The 20,611-nt window shown below is 42.5% G+C and overlaps 1 protein-coding gene across 3 annotated transcripts in view; it reads right to left on the bottom strand.

Annotated features, from left to right (window-relative positions):
* Positions 1–709: 709 nt before the first annotated feature.
* The window catches only part of LOC124000363 (ankycorbin-like), a 67,251-nt gene continuing 47,349 nt past the window's right edge, over positions 710–20,611 (bottom strand). For 2 of the 3 annotated variants that reach the window (XM_046306671.1, XM_046306670.1), the window contains 12 exons: positions 19,757–19,827; positions 9,442–9,548; positions 9,034–9,221; positions 8,604–8,632; positions 8,026–8,112; positions 7,613–7,702; positions 7,079–7,234; positions 6,639–6,740; positions 4,898–6,430; positions 4,239–4,400; positions 3,102–3,167; positions 710–3,002 (listed from right to left, as the gene is read on the bottom strand). In XM_046306671.1, the coding sequence (XP_046162627.1) occupies positions 2,916–3,002; positions 3,102–3,167; positions 4,239–4,400; positions 4,898–6,430; positions 6,639–6,740; positions 7,079–7,234; positions 7,613–7,702; positions 8,026–8,112; positions 8,604–8,632; positions 9,034–9,221; positions 9,442–9,548; positions 19,757–19,827 (2,678 nt within the window). In that variant the 3' untranslated portion in view covers positions 710–2,915. The remainder of the gene's footprint in view (positions 3,003–3,101; positions 3,168–4,238; positions 4,401–4,897; positions 6,431–6,638; positions 6,741–7,078; positions 7,235–7,612; positions 7,703–8,025; positions 8,113–8,603; positions 8,633–9,033; positions 9,222–9,441; positions 9,549–19,756; positions 19,828–20,611) is intronic. The other variant, XM_046306672.1, reaches the window with a different exon arrangement.

Genomic DNA, 20,611 nt, shown 5'->3' with positions numbered 1-20,611 from the left:
TTTAAAGTTTGCCACACGCCACCTGGGAGACACACCAAACATGTGGAAGAAGGTGCTCTGGTCAGATGAAACCAAAATTGAACTTTTTGGCAACAATGCAAAACGTTATGTTTGGCGTAAAAGCAACACAGCTCATCACCCTGAACACACCATCCCCACTGTCAAACATGGTGGTGGCAGCATCATGGTTTGGGCCTGCTTTTCTTCAGCAGGGACAGGGAAGATGGTTAAAATTGATGGGAAGATGGATGGAGCCAAATACAGGACCATTCTGGAAGAAAACCTGATGGAGTCTGCAAGACCTGAGACTGGGACGGAGATTTGTCTTCCAACAAGACAATGATCCAAAACATAAAGCAAAATCTACAATGGAATGGTTCAAAAATAAACATATCCAGGTGTTAGAATGGCCAAGTCAAAGTCCAGACCTGAATCCAATCGAGAATCTGTGGAAAGAACTGAAAACTGCTGTTCACAAATGCTCTCCATCCAACCTCACTGAGCTCGAGCTGTTTTGCAAGGAGGAATGGGAAAAAATTTCAGTCTCTCGATGTGCAAAACTGATAGACATACCCCAAGCGACTTACAGCTGTAATCGCAGCAAAAGGTGGCGCTACAAAGTATTAACTTAAGGGGTCTGAATAATTTAAAAAACATTTTTTTGATTTGTTAAAAAAGTTTGAAATATCCAATAAATGTCATTCCACTTCATGATTGTGTCCCACTTGTTGTTGATTCTTCACAAAAAAATACAGTTTTATATCTTTATGTTTGAAGCCTGAAATGTGGCAAAAGGTCGCAAAGTTCAAGGGGGCCGAATACTTTCGCAAGGCACCGTATGTCACATTCCATGTCATTGTGACAATCCTGTGTGTTCAACCCACTAACATACTCAGTTATTTATCATTGGATGCATCTGCTGCATTGTTCCTTGTAACATTGCAGTTGTACAACCGTAAAGTTGCTTGTACTGAAAAGAGTTCCGATTTCCTAGGCTGTTGAAAAGACATGATTTGTAGAGGACAACAGTGGAAGTGAAGGGCTGAAATAGTGCAATTGTTACACTTATCAGGCTATAATGAAATCATACAGCACTTGATTTAAACGTAATACAGTACAATAAACAGCACCACAGACACACCAGAGCCATACTTATCTAGGACACACTGTACTAAAATCTTGAGTGATTGTATCAGATGCCTGTTTAAATTTTGGGGGGAGATGTGTTAGAAAAGGTACTAACGAGGCTAGCAAAGTCTTCGCCCCTCTATACATGAACTCTCAGCCCGTTTCGGGCAAGTCTAGGGGTCAAATATCCCCTCCCCTTCAGAAATGTTAAAGATGTGGGTACCTGCGAAATCGTGATTTGTCCAAATGATCAGTGACATAAAATCTGCATACCGGTACAAAGTTTCTCGTTAGTCATCAGATCCTACAGTCTGTGGACAGATGCTACTACCATTTACTGTATGTTATGAGCATCTGTCATCGAGAGATTAGAGTTCTTACTCATGCGTAATGAATTTCACAATGCAATACAATACATACTGTACTGCTCAGGTATAGTAAGTAGGTGGATGAAGTGGATTGAATGAGGCTGAGCAACTTGCTCAACATCCCAAGAGCCTCACATGCTGCCATACCAACACTGAAATGGTTGGATGTTTCATCCCCTCCCCCCAAAAAAATCAAGAAACAATACCTGATACAGCTTACACTATAATGATATTACAAAAGCACAGAAGAAGAACACTGCAATATAACTTTTAAACCCTTCAAGAATCAAGACAAATCTGTCAGGTTTCAACACAAAAAGAGCTGGCACAAAACAAGGGTGTAACAGGTAATCTGCAGAGACCATATATTCTTGCAGACCATAGAGTTTGAACAGGAGGACAGCATGAGGAAAGTGCATTAGTCACATGGGTATGTTCTGTCCTTAAAGAGACTACCCAGAGCTCTGATACCACATCACCCTTCAAGTACTGGATTATTGCTCAATGAGTATAATTGTTGAAGCAACGAAAGGTGGGTTTCATTATTTTAAAAGTCAATTCGGTTCATAAAGTCATATTGAGTTAAAAATACTCCCAAAGGAATATGGTGTAAATGATGACAAAAACCCACAATTGGGTAAAATTGGCATTCACAGATTGCAGACACTAAAAAGGGCCTACACACAATATTGAATTCATACAAAAACCACCAAATAGGGTTGTTAAAAAATACAACCGCCAACCTTTGTTTTAATTTATAAATGTATCTTGAAAAATCTTGCATATATTTGAAAATATTACTTTTATAATTTGAAGTGTCGCTAAAGCGTTGTTCTTCTGTCGCTAAAGCAGTGTTCTTCTTTGGTTGATTTTGGAAGTTGCATGCAGAGATCTAAAAAAAGATTTTGATTATATCATGAACACCATTAGCCTGGCTGACGCGACTCACATGGTACAAAGCCGAAAGAGAGCTGTGACACAATGGTCTGGAGAGGAGTCTGTTTGTAAATGCAGTATTTGGGTTGAGCTTTGATTGGTTCCCTCAAAAATGGCTTCTTTCCTGGGGGGTTGAGACTCACGTTGTTTGGATTTGAAAATCCAACAGTTGTATTGGAAGGGACGGCGCTCAGGGGCTGTGAGTGGTCGTGCCGACAACATCAAAATAGCCTTTTTACACTGTGAAGTCAGGAGGACTTCGAGTTAGGTGTTAGCCAGACTAGAAAACATTACAAAACGAACACTGCTAGTTCAAAGGTAGGATGGCAGTCGAATCTATTGACTACCATCCTACCTATGTCTTCATAGCTCCCTGCTGACAACATTTGTAGACAGATGAAGAATGTATTTTATTTTTATCATTATCTTTGCTTTTGATGGGCGCACGTGCGCATGGTCAGTAAACAGATAGGCTGTTCCATTTCAGACACTTAATTTGGCTTCTGTTGGCATCTTGCACATCATCAGAATCTGCTTCAAGGCTTTCTGAACATCCTCATCCATCTGACCCTGTAAGGAATAAAGTAATGGTGACATAACATTAAAACCACACCTGCAACGTTTAATATGAGATCATATACAGAGTACACAGTATGCATAAGAACATACCTGGACGGCGTATAGGAGATGCATCCTGTAGACGGACACTATCTCATGGTGCTGCCTCTTTGACTCCTATAGTAAAGAGATGCAGAAACAGGTTAGTGTGTTATTTTTACACATAGCAGACGCTCTTATCCAGAGTGCCTTACAGGAGCGATAAGGGTTAGGTGCCTTGCTCAAGGGCACATTGGCAGATTTATCGCCTAGCCGATTCGAACGACCGTTTAGATTACTAGCCCAACTCTCCTAACCACTCTAGGCTACCTGCCACCCAATTAGCTAGTGAAATATTCAGCAGCTAGAAAACCATGTTGAAATTGCTCAGAATTATGAAAGATAACCATCAAAAATGAAGACTGCATATTCAGGCAAACCCCCAGCAGTGACATAGAAAAAACGCATAATCTTCAGTAGACTTTCTAGATCAGCATCTACATCGTCTTTAGTCATAGCTATCTAAGTACTTCCAAAGAAACAGGGTGGTCAATAACTAAGAAGCCGTGTGTACTGCAGCCTGTGAGAAGCAGCCACAGATGGGGAGATACAGCCCGCTGGGCACAGACATCAGTTCAACGTCTATTTTAAATGTACATTTAGTTGAGTTGTCAACTAATGTAAATTCAATGTGAAATCAACAAAACATGTCACCATGTAATTGGATTTAGGTTAAAAGATTAAATTCCCTTATGTTGATGACTTTTTGCAAATCCAATCAGTTTTCCACGTTGATTCAATGTCATGACATATAATGTTTTTGTTGAAATGACGTGGAAACAACGTTGATTCAACCAGTTTTTGGCCAGTGGGAGTATGATCCAGTTTGGCCCAGTCCACACATACCTGTGACTCATTATGTCTTAGACCCGAGGAGACAGCCCTGTATCAGGACATTAGATGTCTTGGCTCTAAAAAACTAAAGTTATTGGCAAATCATGACAGTACAGAGATTCACAGTAACTCACCCAACTGTTAGCTTCCAACTGTCTGACAGATGTTCCAGGAAAGTATTTCGTTTTAGGAATTTGTGTGAAATGGTATATCCTGTCTTCTGTCTCTGATGCTATCTGAGTGAGGTTGAATGCAGTATACTGATTGTTGGTTGAATAAGTCATATTATATATAGTTTGAATGAGTATGACTTACCCCTAGCTGGTACTGCAGCTGCTTGACTTGCTGCTGTAGGTTGTCCAGCTGCTGCTGCTGCAGGGTCTGCTGTCTCTTAGCTGAGCCTGCACTGTAAGACAGCTGGGATAGGCTGTTTAAGGCATCCTTTAACTTCCCCACCTCTCTCGACAGGTCATCAATCTGAGACACAAACATGGGGATCAATAAAAGTGCTTGGACAAAACTGCTTTTCTATCATAACCAAAGACAAAACTAAATGTCATAAGAATTTCTCATTTCAATTTCTCAAGCAAGAATTGTCTGAGTAGGGACGGGTAAATAGAAAACGGTCTATTATTGGCATAGGGGTTTGGAACTCTCTTATTGGTCTATTAACTCATTTAACACCTGGTGATGTCACCAGGCAGGCCAAAACTCCATCCCACCAACATATAGACTGAAATTTCAGGTGGTCTTTTCAAACAGCTCTTGCACTAAAAGGGCAAAATCATAATTTTATGAATTTCAAAGTATTATTACAATCATAGTGTTGAAATATATATACAACACAGGAAATTCACATGACTGCACTGGGCCCTTAAGTGTTTCCTTTGCCAAACCAGGGAATTTGCTAGCTATACATTACCATTGAACATTGTATAAAGCACTCTACCAACAGAAAGCAGTAAATAACAAACCTTCTTATTCTTCTCTCTCTCTGAGCTGACATGTTCCTCCACCAGTTTCTTCAGCTGAACAATTGCATCCTGAGCTTCTCTGAGCTTGGTGCTCAGAGTGTGGTTCTCCTTCTCCCTGCTGATGGCCAGCTCCTGCAGGGCCTCCCTCTCACTCCTCCCCTCCCTCAGTTCTTGCCACGCTGCAGCCGCCTCCAGAGCAATCTCATCCTGCTTCCTCAGGGCCCCCTGGAGGAGCTGCGTCAGGTTGCCCTCCTCCTTCTCCAGGCCCTCTCTCATCTGCTCGTGCTCCAGCCGTGATATAGAGTCATCCGGTGTGTGGTCCTTCTCCATGGTCAGTCTGTTCTGTAGGGTGTCCACCTGCAAGGTCCTCTGGGACAGCTGTTGTCTTAGAGTATCTGCCTGGGCCTCCAAGTCCTTGATGGCGCACCCTAGAGAGGACACCATCTGGGTGTGGTCAGATAACGCCACTGACTCCTGAGCCTCAGCCTCCTGCTTCAGGAGGGCAATCTCCTCCAGAGAGGCTGAGTACTTGCTCTGTGTGTCGGCTAGCGATGCCTGCAGCTCCTCTACTCTGCTTCTCAGCATGGCCTGCTCCTTGTCTGGGGAGGCTACAGGGCTGCCAGGCTTAGACTTGACAGCCCGGATCTCCTCCAGATGGTTCCTGGTGGAGCTCAGTTCACTCTTGGCCTCACTGTAGGACTTGGATAGTTCCAGCAGGCGGCGCTGCAGCCCATCGATCACGCTCCCCAGCTCACCTTTCATCTCCTCAAAGTCATTAGCTGCAGCCTCCACGGGGACCGTCCCCCTCAGAGCCTCCTGCAGCATCCTGATCTCCTCCTGCGCCTCCTTGTACCGGTCCACCAGCAGGCTCTTCTCCCGATCTCCACTGTCGTCTGCTGCCTTCAGCCTGGCCTCCTGCTCTCTGATCCGGCCTACATCACTCTCCCTCTGCTGCTCTGACTGGGCCAGCTGGGACCTCAGCTCTTTCACTTCCTGCTCCAGAGAGCTTCTCAGTCTCTGGAGCTCTTGCTCTGTCGTTTCAATTCCTCCACCATCTCCTCTTTCAATATGTGCCATGAGGGCCAGCACCTCCTCTCTGGCCTGCTGATGTTTCTCCTGTGTCTCCGTCAGCTTGGCCTGGAGCTCTGCTAGATTCTCCAGCAGCACCTCCCCCTCCCTCCCTGTCACCTCCCCCTGCTCAGGTTTGAGCCTGGCATGGAGCGTGCGGTTCTCCTTCTGCGTCTCCTGCAGTTTAGAGTGGACTCTCCCTAGGGTCTCCCTCAGCAGTAGGATCTCCTCCTCGCCTCCCTCCTTCCCTCGCTCCCCACTCTCTTCATCCTCTTGTCTCACGGAGGAGCTACTGAGCTCCAGGGCAGACCCCTCAGACATGTCCTCCTCCTCAGTCCCCTGGGGCTGGAGCAGGGACTCGCTGGGGGACTTGTGGGTGATGTGGTAGGAGGCATTAGAGTTCATACTGTTGGGGCGGGACGAGTCCTCTTGGCTAACCTCACCTCCCTGGGGAGACGGACGCTTCTACAGAGAGATGTAGATAGAAGGAAATATGAGACGGGGAAAGATAATCAACTAAATCTTGTTTACTTATTTAGGATCTTATTAAGGGGATCTTTCTTAGGTAGAAGGCGTAATTACAGTAAACACCACACAGGGATATCACCATATTTCACCATATTGGGATATCTACGTCCCTGGAATGACAAGTTATATTGAGTATCTGGCTTACCTTGAGTATTTGGGCTAACTGCTGGTTCTCCAGAGACAGAGCTGTAATCTTGGCATGTAGTGCCACTACCAGAGCTGAGTCTGCCTTCCCACAGTCCTCTGCCTGTATCAACACAATTACAGTTAACATACAATGGTTTGGACCACCAGGGAATGTTAGGAGTTTGGGACATCTCATGAAACTTACATCACACTTCCATTAGCAATATCTGAGGTACATGTAGTAATATTAGTCAACATTTCAGACTGTGTTAAGTAAAGTAGTGCAGCGGGTGGTTAACTTGTACTGTAACTGACTAGATTACAGTGTGGGTTTTTGAGCTGTTGTGCTGTGTAAATGGATTCCAGAGAGAGAGAAATGGGGCTGAGAAAGCTAGCGGACTGGGATCAAAGCAGCGCAGGCCAGTGATATTAAAGGCCTGTGCTGTAGATGTAACTTGCCTTGGGCTCCTGCCCCGGCTCCGTCTCAGTCTGGTTTATAGTCACAGTCTGGTCCACAATCTGCTTCAGATTCTCAATAGTCTCCAGCAGCATGCACTTCTCCTCATGTAGCTTCTCTACATCCTCCCTCTGAGACATGCCATGCAACTCCCCTTCCTGACAGAAAGAGATAGGAGAGGGAAAGAGGAGGGGAAGAGGGAGATAGAGAGCGAGAATGAAAGTTATTCAGGGAGGGAGGGAGGGCGAGCGAGAAAGTTATTCAGGGGGGGAGGGAGAGCGAGCGAGAAAGATATGCAGAGAGCGAGCGAGAGAGAGAGAGCAAAACCAACAAACAAAAGTTGGTGACACAGAAAATAAAACATGATGGAAAACAACCAAATGAGAGGCCTATTTTTATTTATTTTTTATAAAAAAAAATATATAAAAAAATCACCTTTATTTAACCAGGTAGGCTAGTTGAGAACAAGTTCTCATTTGCAACTGCGACCTGGACAATGATTGATAAGAAATGTTCTTGATTGTAAATGCATGTACCTTATAATTAAATGTTTTAAATCCACAACTTTTACTGGAGACTGGAGTTTCATTTGGGGTCATGTACGCGGGAGAGTTGGGACTAGACATCTAGAAAGTTTGGAAACATGAATTACATTTCTTATTGTTTACTCCTGCGTTCTGCACCATAGACACAGTAATTACTATCTATTCACACAGACAGAAAAACAACACTAATGCAGCACTGAATTCAAGAGTCCTTGAATAAAAGCAGCAAGGGGAGGCTCCGAAAAAAAACAAACACGGGAATTCAAACAGAACCTGACAACGTAAACACATATTATAACATTTAAGAACTTCATTAAGTGTAAAATGGTACCTGACACAAGCAGGGCTGAGGACCATTCAAAAGGGAGGGAGGGACACAGACAGACAGACAGACATGCCTTTACCTGCACAGGGCTAATGGGAGGTGGAGGTGCTTTTCGTTTTTTGGGAGTTGTGCTTCGATCGCCACCTAACCTAGCCACTTGATCATGCTGAGGTGTGAGTGAAGGAGTGGGAATAAAGAGAAGAACAAAAACAGAAGAACGATCCAGCAGTTTTTAGTTAGGTTAGTTAGTGAAAGAGAAGAATCATCAAACATTTGGAGAATTTGTGATCAAAGAGAAGGTATTTAACGAGGAGTAACAAGGCCCTGAAGATGTATCTGTTGGGCTAAGGTGTTATATTCGTGCTCATACATGCTGCTTGAGGTGCATTTCAAAATGAGTCATTACGTAAAAAGAAACATAAGGTTTAAACTAAGCTATCCTCTCATTCAAGATAAGGTTGTCAATGATGACACTACAGTGGAAAGAGGTTGGTTTGACTGTTTAATGTATACTATTCGTTCTGATTAGACTAATAGGTGTAATTTATCACGTTGATATCAAGTTAAATGTGTGTAGGTTCAATGATTAGGAAAAACCGGACGCAGTTGTGAAGCTTGGAAGAAGATAGAAAGACTGCACAAGCTGACCTAACTTACCTGAGGAGATTTGGGGGACTTTGGGGTGTCTGTGTATAGGGAGGAGAGAGGGGAAGAACAATATTCAATACACAGCCTGAAGATGGCAGTGTTGGATAAATTCTGCCTGACAGTCCAACTGAAATGTTGCATTTCAAAGCTTGACCACAAGGAGGTCAGTGATGTATCTGGGTCGATTATGGAGGAAAGGAAAGAAAAGCCTGAAGTTCTTCTAGTCAAAGCATCTCTCTTTTTATAACTTTACAGAGTGAACAATAGAACAATGCTTCATGTTACAACCATTTACATGCATCCGAAAGCTTGAATTTCATAACTTTCAGTCACCTCAAATGGATTTGAAGGGAAATTAAGTCTGAAGGAATATGCTAGAGTGTCTGGTTAATTGCCTCATAGTAAGCTCGATCAGTACTAAAGACAGTTCCTATCTTACCGCTGTCTGAGTGTGCACTGTGCAACTCGGCAGTGAGGACGGCCCTGATCTCACTGCTGCCAGACAGCTTGGCGTAGTGCAGAACGTCGTGACCCAAAGAGTCCACAGCCTGAAGAACAGCTCCTCTCTGGACCAGAACCTCCACTACAGACATACTGCTGCTCTCACTGGCCAGCATCACTGCTGTCCTGTATCAAACAGTCAGAAATAGTATAATCATCACCATCACAATTACTCATCATTAACATATTCTTCATCATCATCATCATCATCCTCATCACCATCATTACCATCAACATCACCATCAGGGTATTATGATGTAAATGTGCTTGAAGACGCCCCTGTAATGATTAAATTAAGTTATGAAGTAGAATGCACGTGAGACCTGACAAATTACTCCTTCCCTACCTGCCGTTCTTATCACACGCGTTGACGTCAGCTCCCCAGTCCAGGAGGCTGCTACAAACATCAGCATGGGCGTGTCTGGCGGACAGCAGCAGGGGGCTGAGGCCATCCTGCAGGATACACACACATCATAGTTCACTACCAGTATATTGCATACAGTGTGTACAGATGCCTTGATCATAGTAACACTGAACAGAAGTTTGCATACTGTACTGAGATACTGAAGTTCACATAATGTACTATAAAAGGCTCCATGACCTTGTTTCTCGGAAAGTGAAAGGAAGAAGAGGAAGAAGTGGTTGGAATGTAAGCTTTACAGTACATTCAGCTGGTGTACACTAGACGATAGTACATTGTTTGGTCTGCTGCAATGAAAGCATACCATACTAGAAACAAGCTGTTTCAGTCATGTAGTCCATGGCCACAATGCAATTCCAAAGACAACACTATGAGCAGTAACAGGCTGGGCTACATCCTTCAGCATCCTGCTAAAGTAGAAGCATGACTTTATAGCTCCAACCTCCACTGAAACACATGAAAGCAAAGCAGCCAAGTCCTTTTATTGTATCCTTTTGGCACACTGAGTTGGCCATTCTCCCCCACAGCTCAGCGAGAGGGGGAAAAGAGATAAATCGCTCTCTCTCTCTCACACACACACACACACACACACACACACACACACACACACACACACACACACACACACACACACACACACACACACACACACACACACACACACACACACACACACACACACACACACACACACACACACACACACACACACACACACCTCATTACTCCTCCACAAACATCCGCCCCTTCTGACACACAGACAGTCCTCACTATCAAATAATGCACAGAACACAACCAGCCAGCCAGCCAGCCAGCCAGTTTTTTTTTATTTTTCTGTCTATATCCTTTCATTTCTACCTTTCTTTCCCAGGGTTTGGCTTGCCTTATTAACAAGGTTCAGGAAACTGACACCTCATCAAAAGCAGAGTCAGGCAATATCTACAGGCCCAGTCTTCGCTTCACGGAACATTACACACTGCACTGGGCGTTGACTTGTTACTTAACAGGATCATATGGATCTACTGTCTCACTGGTAGATAGAAAATGTTTCAAAATGACATAACACTTAAAAGGACAACCATAAACGTGAAATACTAATGGCTGACGCTAGACTTCATACTCAACTTCAAATTAACTTCATAACTTCTACCATAGATTAAAACCAGGAGCCAATTGAAAAATAATTTCACCAATGTACTTTCCCCAGAGACACAACACACATCACAACCCGTAGGTTGAGTGATTTCTCTGGTGATACAGTGAGCTCCAAAAGTAGAGACAGTGACACATTTTGTTTTGTTTTGGCTCTGTACTCCAGCACTTCGGATTTGAAATGCTAAAAGAACTATGAAGTTAAAATGCAGATGGTCTGCTTTCATTTGAGGGTATGTTCATCCATATCGCGTGAACCGTTTAGAAATTACAGCACTTTTGTACCTAGTCCCCCCATTTTAGGGGACCAAAAGTATTGGGACAAATTCTCATATGTCTATTGAAGTAGTCAAAAGTTTAGAATTTGGTCCCAAATTCCTAGCACACAATGACAACGTCAAGCTTGTGACTCTACAAACTTGTTGGATGCATTTGCTGTTTGTTTTGGTTGTTTTTCAGACTATTTTGTGCCGAATAGAAATGAATGGTAAATAGTGTATTGTGTCATTTTGGATTCACTTTTATTGTAAATAAGAATATGTTTCTAAACACTCCTACATGATGTGGATGCTGCCATGACTAGGGAAAGTCCTGAATGAACTGTGAATAATGATGAGTGAGAAAGATGCAGACGCACAAATACATGGATAATAACTGACAACCAGCCATGTCCACGTGGTGAGGCTTCTGACAGCCAGGTGTGAGAACACCGACAGCTCTTAAACACCAAGAATGACCTCCGATGATTCTTGGTGTATAAAATGGAACCTTCAGAGCTGCTTAAAGGGGGGCTGAACTTCCTGATTTAGCATCGGTTTCAACTCTCCTCATTAGGAAATGCGACTGAGAACGAGATTTGGGTTTTGGAGGCGTGCTTTGATGTGGGTATCTTGTGTGTTTGTTTGAAAGTGAGAAGCGTTTTGTACTTTCACTCCACCAAAACAGTACACAGTTAGTCACTAACCCTTCTAGATAACTTGAAACAGTCTAACCAGGTCTTGTCTGGAAGTAGCCTAGACAAGCTAGCAAGCTAGCCAAATTCTTTCACCAATTAGGTTTAGCCGGTCAGTGTGCAACCATGGCAAAAGTTGGTTTGACTTTGGATAGCCTGTCTGTAGGGTCAGTTAGAGAATGTCAATAAATTATACAAGATAAATTGGACAATTATTTCATATTGCACACCTTTTTGTTGTCTTATTTGTATATGAATTCCTACAATTTATAGTTGTTTGTGGTTTTTATGTCATTGAAATTTGGAGCTATTGATAGTTTAAAATGTTGTCCCATGTATATTGTGTAATTTACTAATGGTCCATAACTATCCCCCCTAGGGATATCGGCATTGTGATCGGGTGGTGTGCAGCTGTGCTCCAAACTGATGATTAGTTGGGTGTTGCAATCTGTGGGAATTTGGGTAGGATTAAATAAAAACCAACCCAAGGAAAACTGCTACGGTACCATTCATTCTGACATACATTTAAAAAAAACTAATTATCTTGCAAATCTCCGTTTTGGACGATACTGAATTTATGACCAAAATTATCTTATGTACACTTTGTAGTGAATTTGAACAATAGAATAAAAGTTTGACTCATATCGACACAACATAAGCAGTCATCAAAAGGAAAAGTTGCTTACTATGTTCAGACCACACCTCATACCTTATTCTTATTCACTGGAATGACCTTTGGTAAATAACATGGGAATCTTTTCAGACCACACTGTACAGTTTTAATAAGTGTTTGTATGTCTGTAGGTGAGAGAGGACAAAATCAACCTTGGTGGGAAAGAGGAAACATTACTAGCCATTGTGTGCAGGTATGACAAATATGACATTTGACACTCCTGGGGAATCTAAATGGGGATAAGAAATATGTCAGAGTCCACTGGAAATGTGTCAGACTTGCTTAATGGTACACTACTAACATATAACACAAAGGGCACAGCTATTATGCGGGTTTCTAAGGATTTATATGACAAAAAAAACAAAGCTCTGGCAGCCGCAGAGCGTGAATGTTTTCATACTCTCGCAGTCTGGGGGGGATGAGAAATAGGTGGTCTGATCCTCATGCCTAAATAAAGCCACAGGATGGCATCTGTGATTGAGGCCAGCGGAGCAGAGGCTGTCTGCCAGGGCCCAGGACGCCTATGTAACAATCTGACATTTAAGCCATGTGTAATCTCAGCACTCAGCACAGTGCACCACAGAGAGCTGTGGCTAAGGCTCTCTGGCCTGACACAGAGAGCTGTGGCTAAGGCTGTCTGGCCTGACACAGAGAGCTGTGGCTAAGGCTGTCTGGCCTGACACAGAGAGCTGGAGAGGGTTAATCATGAAGGAGTGGGTACAGGGTCCTAGCAAAGCCACAATGTTACATTAATTACAGTGCCTTTGGAAAGTATTCAGACCCATTTACTTTTTCCACATTATGTTACGTTACAGACTTTTTCTAAAATGGATTCAAATATATATATAATACTCAGCAATTTACACACAATAGCCCCCCATAATGACAAAGCAAAAACTGTTTCGAGGCACAGATCTGGGGAAGGGTACCAAAACATTTCTGCAGCATTGAAGGTCCCCAAGAATACAGTGGCCTCATCGTTCTTAAATGGAAGAAGTTTGGAACCACCAAGACTCTTCCTAGAGCTGGCCGCCCGGCCAAACTGAGCAGTTGGGAGAGAAAGGCTTTGATCAGGGAGGTGAGCAAGAACCCGATGGTCACCCGATGGTTTCCCATCTTCCTCTGTGGAGATGGGAAAACCTTCCAGAAGGACAACCATTTCTGCAGCACTCCACCTATCAGGCCTTTGTGGTAGAGTGGTCAGACGGAAGCAACTCCTCAATAAAAGGCATGTGACAGCCCGCTTGGAGTTTGCCAAAAGGCACCTAAAGACACTCAGTCCATGAGAAACAAGATTCTCTGGTCTGATGAAAAAAATATTTAACTATTTGGCCTGAAAGCCAAGCGCCAGATCTGGAGGAAACCAGGCACCATCCCTACGGTGAAGAATGTTGGTGGCAGCATCATGCTGTGAGGGTGTTTTTCAGCAGCAGGGACTGGGAGACTAGTCAGGATCAAGTGAAAGCTGAATGGAGCACAGTACAGAGAGATCCTTGATGAAAACCTTCTCCAGAGCACTCAGGACTTCAGACTGTGGAGAAGGTTCACTTTTCAACAGGACAACGAACCTTAGCACACAGCAAAGACAACACAGGGGTGGCTTCGGGACAAGTCTCTGAGTGTCTGTAGTGGCCCAGCCAGAGCCTGGACATGGACTAGATTGAACATCTCTGAAGAGACCTGAAAATAGATGTGCAGCAACACTCTCCATCCAACCTGACAGAGCTTGAGAGGACCTGCAGAGAAGAATGGGAGAAACTCCCAAAATACAGGTGTGCTAAGCTTGTAGCGTCATACTGAAGAAGATTCAAGGCTGTAATCACTACCAAAGGTGCTTCAACAAAGTGCTGAGTAAAGGGTCTGAATACTTATGTAAATGTAATATTTCCGTTTTTCTATTTTAATAAATTATCAAACATTTCTAAAAACCTGTGTTTGTTATGGGGTATTATGTGTAGATTGAAGGGGGAAAAAAAAACAATTTAATCAATTTTAGAATAAGGCTGTAACGTAACAAAATGTGGAAAAAGTCAAGGGGTCTGAATACTTTCTGAAGACACTGTATGTATGTATGTGTCCCACTTGCAAGTGAAAGGCAAGGCATGAGTGACTACACCTCATCACCATCCTGTATAATACTGAGATACTTCTGTCTCTGTGTGTTGTATCGGTACGTTGACATGAACATGGTTTACAGACAACCACACTATAAACATCCACTCCTCCATGACCGTGAACTCTATGTGTGACAAGGACATTTTGTGGGGACATTTTGCTGCTCCACACGGAAAAAGGCTATTTTAGGCTCAGAGTTTAGGGTTTGGGTTATAATTAGGGTTAGAACTATGGTTAGGTTTAGGGGTTAATGTTCGGGTTAAAGGGATAATTAGTCAATTAAGCCCGTTATCTACTTACCCAGTGGATACCATTTGTATGTCTCTGCGTGCAGTTTGAAGGAAGTTTCTAACTAGCATTAGCACGATGACTGGAAGTCTATGGTAACTGCTAGCATGCTGGTAGATACCAAAAACTGCCAGTCATTGCGCTAACACTAGTTTGCTTTGGCCCGCGAAACTACCTCTAACTTCCTTCATACTGGGCGCAGAGACTTACAAATGGTATCCAATAGTTCATCAGACTATGGGGAAGTAGATAAAGGGCTTAATTGTCAAAATCCCGAAGTAACCCATTATGGTTATAGGGTTTAGGGAATGTAAGATTTTGAATGAGAATAAATTGTTTGGTCCCCACAAGGATAGTAAAACAAATGTATGTGTGTGTGTGTGTGTGTGTGTGTGTGTGTGTGTGTGTGTGTGTGTGTGTGTGTGTGTGTGTGTGTGTGTGTGTGTGTGTGTGTGTGTGTGTGTGTGTGTGTGTGTGTGTGCATGTCCACAGTACATAAGCTACAGCTCATCCCACTGAATGTGAAATGCAGCCAAATTACATTCTTTGACCCGACCTTGCTGACGACAGTCTCCATCACCTTCTAGTGTGGTCATACTCTGTAAAGTTACAAAACCTCTCAACAAGGATACCTACTGCTCCCCATCTCCCGCCCCGACTGTTTCTCTGTCTGAACAGCAGGCTCTGCCCACACAGCTAAAGTATCTCTGTTCAGATGGCATCAAAGCCCATTTATATCTGATGGATAGATCACACTGTGGCGCACTACACCATTACACTTGATTGTTTCTGAAAGAGACAATTTTGATTGCAGCAATTGCTCTCTGACAGAGACACAACACAGTCATCTTGTGTGTTTAGCATCTAGAGGATTCAGACATGATAACAAGCTCACAGTAATGAAGACGTGTCCGGCTTTGAGTGGGGCAAGAAAACAATGGACTTAAATGCTCTGACTGGTGTGGGACTGCCTTTCAGGACCCTCCAGAGCCCAGTTAGTGTTCAGTGTTCATTGCTATTTTAGAACCAGGCAGGATAGATAAGAACCCACAGATTGATTGGAGAGGGTTTTTTCATCTACATTACAGCACACAAGTGTTTATTCTTATACTTCTGCAACAAAAGCTAACATCTTTGATTGTGCCAAATGGATTCCTTTGTTAACAAAATAGTTTTCTAATTCCCATCTTGTTGTGTGTATAATTTTCTCTCAGGTGTTATAAACTTTGTAATGCAGGATTTGAGAAACGTTTAAAACAATCAAGTATTGAGGATTGTATGTAACACGAACCCTCACTAAAGGAAGAGTATGAGTCTCTATGGCAGAGTTTAATCAGAGGTTCTGAATGTGCTGTATTGGTTATTTAAGCAATAAGGCCAGAGGGGGTGTGGTATATGGCCAATATAACAAGGCTAAGGATGTTTTCTTATGCATGACGCAACGCGGAGTGCCTGGACACAGCCCGTAGCCATGGAATATCCTCTCTGCGCACCGAAATATATAGTCATATTAAACATTCATGAAAATACAAGTGTCTCACATGTTTCGAAAGCCTAGAATCTTGCTAATCCAACTGCGTTGTCAGATTTAAAAAAGGATTTACTGCGAAAGAATACAATGCGATTATCTGAGGACAGAGCCCCATTAAAAAAAAAACGATTTCAACCAGCACAGGCGCAACAAAATCACAAATTGCAATAAAATACATTTGTACCTTTGACGATCTTCTTCTGTTTGCAATTCCAATGCTCATTGTTACACAATGAATGGTCTTTTGTTTGATAAATTCAATTTTTATAGCCTAACATGAAATATTTTGTGAACCGCTTGTGTCGTGAATTCCGTCTCATTACATTTTTGACTGTGGCTGTAAATACACACATTAAACGTGACTTTATCCAGTCATGTTTGGTTTCATTGCAATCAACTGGTTGTTTGTAACACAACCAAACATGATGGGTCATTTCGTGGGACGTATTGACTGAAAGAAACCGATTTGCAGACAACAAGTAATGACATCATTGTGCACCAATGATATGACCGCTGTTTCGTTGATTGACTGTATTTTAACCCAATGACCACTGATCATCTTGAAATCTAGCTTGGTCGATAGCCAATAAGCTGAGGAAAACGGCAATAAGTAATGGTTATGTGTTGGAAGACCAACCCATGTAGTAAACTCCGGCGTAAAGAGGGTCATTCGCCATTGAAGATTCATACTGGAAAAAGCCACGCATGTTACGCACAGCACTATCTTGGTAAAGCGCATCTTCAGCTATTTATATATCAATCAGTATGGCGACTAAGTCAGGGAAAGCTAAATCTAAGTCTAGATATACAGATGTACACACAATTTTAGAATAAATTGATCGGGAAAGTGAGAAAGATTGTTGGAGGACGATTCATTTAGCTAGCATAGCTTTGATTCCCAAATGGAGGAATATTTTTTGAACGGGGAGGATATCGTTTTGGACTGGTAAGTTCTTCTCATGCTAATGCCGTTGTTTGAAATTAATAATATAAAATATTATTTGTGATTTTAAAATTTTTTAGTCGCAATATATAAAAATGTAATGAAATGTGTAAAGTACACATTGGCTATACATTGTGGGTGGGGGTATGTTTGTATGTATGTGTATGACCCATAGCCTATGTTTGTGTGTGTATATATACATATTGTGGATTAGAGGGAGCATGGCCGAGATGCGTGTCTGCCGCTCCATCCCACCCCACCCCCACATGAAATAGCCTATTTGAGGCTGTTGGGGGGGAGGGCAGGCCCACAACAATGGCTGAAGTGAAATGGAGACAGTAGATCTAGCTGAAATGTCATAATATAAAAGACAGATCTAGCTGGTCTGTCATAATATAAATGAGACAGTAGATCTGGCAGGTATATAATAATATATTCAACCTTATGTTCCCTGTACTCTATATATATCTGTTTATTATACCTGTTGATACAGGGCTCATATGTGAAACTATTCTAACTGAACATTTTCTTTCACAGTGACACTGACTCCGAATGGGAGCCCCCAGTGACAAGGTGTCCATCACCTACTGAAGCTGGTTCATCCAGCCGGACACCTGTTGTCTCAGCGCTACTGAAGCATGGACCACAACAAATGTCCCCATTCCAACTGCAATAAAGGACTACAACAAGAGCATGGGAGGTGTGGACCTGTCAGATGCGCTGATAGGCTATTACAATGTTCTCCATAAGACGATGAAAGACGATGAAATTCATCCTACACAAGGAAATGGCTAAGAGCTGTGGAAAGCCCCCCATCTCACAGCTAGTCTTCAGAGAGCTGCTCATCAAGGAGCTTGCTGGCTACAGCACCACTGCACCATGTTCTGGCCCCTCTACCACTGTCGTTTCTGCTCCTGCCACAAGTGGTGTTCATCGGCCCAAATGTATTTCTGCATCACCTGCACCACATGCTTGATGACCCTTTACTTTACAGAAGAAAGAGACTGCTATGGCAACTGGCATCAGCAGCACAATATTGTGTAGAGGACCGAGGGTCCTTCCAAATATTTAAAGTGCTATTTTGTAAATGTATATATTTTTTTTCATGTTTTTTCTCCACTTTTTTTGGGGGGGGGTGTTAGAATACCATTTTGGTATTTTGTATATAGTTATTCCATTCAAAATGTATAACTTCACCAATTTGGCCACTTGGGTACATTTGGGCAACTTGTGTGGGACACCTGGGTGACTTCATAATAAATGTCATGTAGCACACTCATTTTGGAAGTTATCATTCTGAAACTTTACACAGGTACTGTTGCCCTCTTATGATTTTCACTGAAATTGTCCCCATCATCCTATCTGAATGTTTGTTTTGTCTTGTTCATTTTAAAGATGTTGATACAACAATTAAAATAAGAAATGTATGTTTTTTTCATTGTATTATCTAAACCAGATCTATTGTGTTATATTCTACTACATTCAATTCACATTTACACAAACTTCCGAGTTTGTTCTTTCCAATGAAACCAAGAATATGCATATCCTTGGTTATGGGCCTGAGCTACAGGCAGTTAGATTTGGGTATGTCTTCAGGCGGAAATTGAAAATAGTAGGGGGGTAGCTGTAAGAGGATATTGGCCATATATCACAAACCCCCGAGGTGCGTAATTGCTATTATAAACTGGTTACCAACTTAATTAGAGCAGTTAAGTTAAAATAAATATTTTGTCGTACCTGTGGTATATGGTCTGAATATACCCTGGCTGTCAGCCAATCAGCATTCAGGGCTCAAACCACCCAGTTCATAATACCAAGTTATACATTCTTAAACATGTATCTCCATTGTAGATTACTGGATCAGAATAACTGTAAAAAATAAAAACATAAAAGTCCTCACAGCTCTCTATAAGACCCCTGTGCTGCAATTAATGTAATTGGGAAAAAAACATGGGCATTTTTAGATGTCAACATACACTTGCTGTGCTGTGTTGCCTTTTCACTGCAGTAGGGAGGAGAGTGAGACAACATGCGCCAGTCACACAGTAATTCGCTGTAATTTTTAAAAACAGTGTGACCATTGGGCTCCTTCTTGAGTCATTTGTGTAATTATTTAATCAAACAGTGTGCTTAAAGCATCATACAAGCATATGTCTGTCTATATATAGACACATAAGTTTAAACATTTCAACCAATCGATTGGTCGAGAGACAGGATAACTCTCGGTCAACCAAGATTTTTTTTAGTCGGGGACGAAGCCCAGCTACCACAACACAAATACGCAATGCATGCCTCTCACACACAGCAAACCCACATCACACACACAGTTAACACCACAATAACATGACATCAACCAAAGAAACACACACTCACATGCACACAGTCAGTCAGTCAGAGGATGTTAGTTTGTTTGTCATGTTTAAGGCACAGCAGAACCAGAACAATAGTACTGCATGCTGCATTTATGTGGAAGTATTTGCCCTATTTCTTTAGTTTGAGTTGAATACCTTCAAAGAAGCCCTATACAAACAATAACTTGAACTGAATGAGGGAACTGGACTGTTTCTGATTGAATGGCATACATACCATGTCTCTGACGTTCACTGGACACTTGCGCTCACATAAGGTTTGGACAATCACAATGTTTCCACTGGCAGCTGAGGGAGAAAATAAAATAATCATTTGAACACCTAAAATGCCTTGTCTACCATGGAGTTATATATGGCACTAATACAAAACAACATATTTTGATCTCCCACAGGAGCCAGGCATGACTACTTATCTAGCAGTTCATTGCCTGAATAGAACTCCACTGTGTCCAACATGGTGGAATTATCCTACAGTTGTTCATAGCTGGAAGTTGGGACCCTGGAGGTAATTAGGCAGAACCTGGCAATAGAGAGTCTCCTGTGTAATTGATATGGTCCTTTATACAGTTCTCTTTGATCCAGGTCTTTCATCCAAAGATAAAAGCATCCCCTGCCGGCTGAAAGCTCTCTAAAATGGTAGGAAACTCTCCAGTATGCCTCCAATTTCACAAACACTAACAACTGGAACAGCACTCCTGTATCTAATATCTGTCTAACTAAGTGGCCTATTCATTGACTAGTGTCACAGTGAGTGTACAGCGAAAGATGCTCTTCTTTGAGCCATTCAAGAGTACAGTACATGTATGGTTCACTCCAGGCTTAGAAACATTCCTGTCATCTCCTGTACGGAGACACATAATGGGTAGTCTGGTGTTAGAGCTGCAGCTAATCTTTGGTAATCATCAGCAGGCCCTTTAGCTGAGGTACAGCAGGGTGCGATGGATGGTCAGATAGATTGGTACTGTCACAGTTGCAGCTGGAGGACCGCAACAGAAAGAGGGGAATGGGGATCAGGTGCTTAGTAGATACGCTATCTGCTGCTTTGCGCCTAAGAAGAAGAATTATTGAGACG

Source organism: Oncorhynchus gorbuscha, linkage group LG16, assembly GCF_021184085.1.
Source record: "Oncorhynchus gorbuscha isolate QuinsamMale2020 ecotype Even-year linkage group LG16, OgorEven_v1.0, whole genome shotgun sequence".
NCBI lineage: Eukaryota > Metazoa > Chordata > Actinopteri > Salmoniformes > Salmonidae > Oncorhynchus > Oncorhynchus gorbuscha.
Note: the sequence above shows the minus strand (reverse complement) of the source record. Positions and strands in the feature narration are given on the sequence as shown.